The sequence below is a fragment of the Benincasa hispida genome, chromosome 9 (genome assembly GCF_027475165.1).
Source record: "Benincasa hispida cultivar pf3 chromosome 9, pf3_genome.v1.1, whole genome shotgun sequence".
Taxonomy (NCBI): Eukaryota; Viridiplantae; Streptophyta; class Magnoliopsida; order Cucurbitales; family Cucurbitaceae; genus Benincasa; species Benincasa hispida.
The window spans coordinates 52,455,314-52,459,287 of record NC_143486.1 but is presented as its reverse complement, the minus strand read 5'-3'; the positions used below and the strand labels follow the sequence as shown (position 1 = coordinate 52,459,287).

General features: G+C 29.9%; 1 protein-coding gene across 3 annotated transcripts; it reads left to right on the top strand.

The window, feature by feature from the left end:
- Positions 1-442: 442 nt before the first annotated feature.
- LOC120086984 (heavy metal-associated isoprenylated plant protein 41-like) lies at positions 443-2,093 on the top strand. Of its 3 annotated transcripts, none has more exons than XM_039043822.2 (4): positions 443-698; positions 1,027-1,225; positions 1,361-1,599; positions 1,791-2,093. In XM_039043822.2, exons 1-4 carry the CDS (start codon positions 512-514, stop codon positions 1,850-1,852), a joined length of 687 nt encoding a protein of 228 aa, XP_038899750.1. In that variant the 5' UTR covers positions 443-511; the 3' UTR covers positions 1,853-2,093. The 3 variants fall into 3 exon arrangements, with proteins under 3 accessions (XP_038899750.1, XP_038899749.1, XP_038899747.1); XM_039043821.2 differs by having other exon boundaries at positions 1,681-2,093; XM_039043819.2 differs by having other exon boundaries at positions 1,361-2,093.
- Positions 2,094-3,974: the final 1,881 nt, after the last annotated feature.

Below are 3,974 nucleotides of genomic sequence, written 5' to 3'. Positions count from 1 at the left end.
ATATTTTGGGTTGGGTTATCAATTGGGTTGGGTTCAAATAAATAAAAACTTTATGGGTTGAGTTGATTCGTGGGTTCACCTAATATAACCCAAATCAATCCGAATCAACTCGAATTTATTATTAACTTTAAAATCGAATTTATTATTAATTTTAAAATATATTTTTTCTTACTTATAACACAATTATTTATACATATATTTATTTTAATTTTATTTAACTTCAATAATTTTTAATAATTTATTCTTCTAATTTCTTTATATTTAAAAAAAAATCACTATATAAATTAAAATTGAATTGAATTCAATATATGAAAATAATTAAATTAGACTTTAAAATTTACAACTCTAATAATTGAATTAATCTAAAATGTCTTCCAAATCCAATCCAATCTATAGAGTTCCAAAAAAAAAAAAAAAAAAAGACGTCGTTTCGTTTCTTCTCTATCACAGTTTTTGAAATTCTTCCACTTCCACTTCCACTTCGTTCCACTCTCTCTTTCTTCACTCTTCTATGTTTATCAACGGCCGGCAACCCTTTGTCGGACCGCCGGCAGACTCCGGCGAGAAGTGGCTCAAGTATTACTGCTCTTACCATGATATACTCTTAGTTGGCGAGGGAAATTTCTCCTTCTCTGTCAGTTTGGCCATGTCTTTTGGCTCGGCTTCCAACATCGTCGCCACGTCTCTCGACTCCTATGGTATGCCACCTTCGTTTTTATTTTTTTATTTGATTAATCGTTCGTGTTTTCGGTTTTTTGAGGGATGCGAACCGAAACGAAACCCTCTCCTGTTTTGTTTTCTGTTTATATTTTTGGTTTCTTCTTCTTAGCTATGATCAGAGGTTATATCTGAATAAATGTTGCTTTGTTACATATGATTTCTGTTTTTGTCAAGTGTTATGATCAGCATATTGTGCTTTTCGATTCGGTTCGTGCATTATTTTTTATATGTGTTGTTTAATTCGCTCATTTGATTGGCTTATCGGTTTCTTTGATTCAATTCCTGTGATTGCTTGTTGCGTTTTAGTCGAGGTGGTAAGGAAGTACAAGAATGCAAGGTTAAATTTGAGGATTCTGAAGGGTTTAGGTGCGTCTATATTACATGAAGTCGATGCGACTAAAATGAAGCTTCATATCGACTTGCGTATGAGGAAATTTGATCGGATCATCTTCAATTTTCGCCACGCTGGTTTCTTTGGGAGAGAAGACAGTCTCTTAATGATTCGGTAAATTCTCTCCTCCTTCTTAGAATCCACATTTTGAACTTCTAAGATCGAGAAAGTTTAAGTAACTTCATCACATACATACATAGCTGATTCTGCAAATTGTAAGCTGGATATATATGGAACTGAGATTTGCAGGATGCATAAGAGACTCGTTCATGAGTTCTTCAAGAATGCAAGCCAAATGCTGCGAGTTGATGGTGAAATCCATGTGAATCACAAAACAAAAGCCCCATTTTCTGATTGGAATATTGTTCAACTCGCCCATCAAAACTCACTGGCATTGATTGGCTGTGCCGATTTCAATATACAGGACTACCCTGGATATCACAACAAGAGAGGGCAGGGCAATAGATGTGATCACCCTTTCTTCTTGGGTGAGTGCTCTACTTTCAAATTTGGTATCAACCATTCAGCTAAAAGGACACTAAGATTATTGCATATGTATAATGCCTTAGATATGCCAAGAAACCTACCATTTCCAGAGATCCCAATCTCAAATCACTACCATCATCCATATCCAACTTCATTTGGATCAGGTTATTGTCACACTCACATCTCTATGCAGGATCATCCAACCCGGTTCGATCCCGAATATTCTTGTGCAACTCATTCTGTCAATGCACATAGTAGATTCATGACAGGAATGCTTGAGAGGATGTCGAACGACAATGTCTATTGGTCGAGCAATTTGAGGTCTAATTTTGGTGAGGAGATTGAGAGGTCAGATGCAAGAACCATGCCAAGATTATTCCACCATTGGTAAATAGTAAGTACTCTCTTTTGTCTCTCTGGATGTACTAAAATGTAGTCTTTGATGGGCACAATTAGTTGGGGAAATTGTGAAGCTTTCTCAACTTGTTTGTTTGCTCTTTTGGGTGATATATGTCCATCTGAGAACCTTTTTACACTTTTTGAAAACATGTTGGTAATGAGAGATGAGTTAGCTAGTTAAATTATATGTAACGAAGATGAAATAGTTTAGTTACCATATAAAGCACAGACAAAGATACGATTACACGATAAGGATACGATCGGTTATGACGATTCATCATTTTCTAAAAAACTAAGATACAAATACGTCTAAGGATATGGAATATAGATAAATTTAGTATATGAGTTAATAACAATAGCACAAAATAGAATACAAACACTTAAAAACAATACAAAAAAAGTAAACAATAGTTAATAAAATGCAATAGAAAAGTGACTCATATTACAAAGAATAAAAGAATATTAGAGGGAGAAGTATGAAGATAAATGAAGAACTTCATCAAGATATCCAAATGATTATATTTTGGTGGACTTTGTGGGGACTCAAATGTAAAAATGAAGATTAGATGATTCTAGGGTCTGGTCTTTTATTTATTTTTTTCTTTTAGTTTTGGACTCGAGTAGTGATCTTTTTAAATAGGTTGCCTAGTTTTAGATTGAGAAAGATTAGATGAGTTGCTTGTCTTTTTTGTTTAAAAAAAAGTGTGCGTAGAAATATATACGTCAAATCACGTGTCAGATACGTATCTGGAAGTATCGATATCCGATATGTGTCTGATACGATTTTTTTTTGCCTCACATGAAGTATCTGTGCTTCATATTACTAAGGCTCCATTGTCTAACATTCATGTTTCTTGATTTCTGTTTTTTAAGAATTAGAAACAAAAATATAATGATAACTATTTTTATTTCTTGTTTATTGAAAAAAAATCAAACAAAAACTTATTTGGGTTTTCCCCTCTTTCATAGTTTAATATAAATTAGTTTTATAATATATATATAAAAAAAAATAATATGTATTGAAATGTATAAAGAAAATTATCAAATGTATACATTATCTAATGCAAATAGATTTTGACACAATTAATAACAGTAATACAATTGTTTTATCATTCATCAAACGTTGTCCAAATTTTATATGCAATGTTAATGGCACTCGAGTCATTCACCTTCAACTTATTTATAACTAAACTCTAATTGATTCTAAGTGTACTAAATATTAAAATTCAAAATTAAAATAGTATATAAGTATACATATTGAAAAGTTTAAAAATTAGAATTATAATAATATGTAACTAAACATAGTGAAAAATTTAAAATTTAAAATTGAAATAATATAATAAATTTGCATGTTCTAAATATTTTAATTCAAATTTAAAATAATTTATAAATATCCATTCTAAGAGTTTTAAATTTCAAAACTAATAATATAAATCTTCATTCTAAGAATGATCGTGTATATATAAAGAGAAACAAGGAAAAAGTGTCCTTGAACTTAAAATGTCAAATAGATCTCTAAGGATGTAGGGTAATAATTTTGTTCTTTATTTTTTGTTATTAAAAATTAAACTTATTTTCTCTATTTCTTACAATCATGTGCATCTTTCTTAAATATGGTGATCAAATTTTTAATCAAATTTAAAAAGCAAAAGCAAAATTTTAAAAGCTATTTTATTAAAGTTTTTTAGAATTTGACTTAGTTTTTTAAACTATCGATAAAAGAAAGATTAATTTTCAAAAACAAAAATTAAGAACCAATTGATTACCAAACGGGGCCTAAACTTTTAATTTTGTGTCAAATAGTCTTCCATATTCAAAGTTTTAAAAATTATATGATTATTAAATATAAAATTGTATTTTATGTTAAATAGGACTCTAAACTTTTAAGGATCTATTAATACAAAATGAAAATTCAATAATCTACTAGATATGAAGATGAAAGTTTAATGACTTATTAAAGTTTAAAGATTTTTTAAAA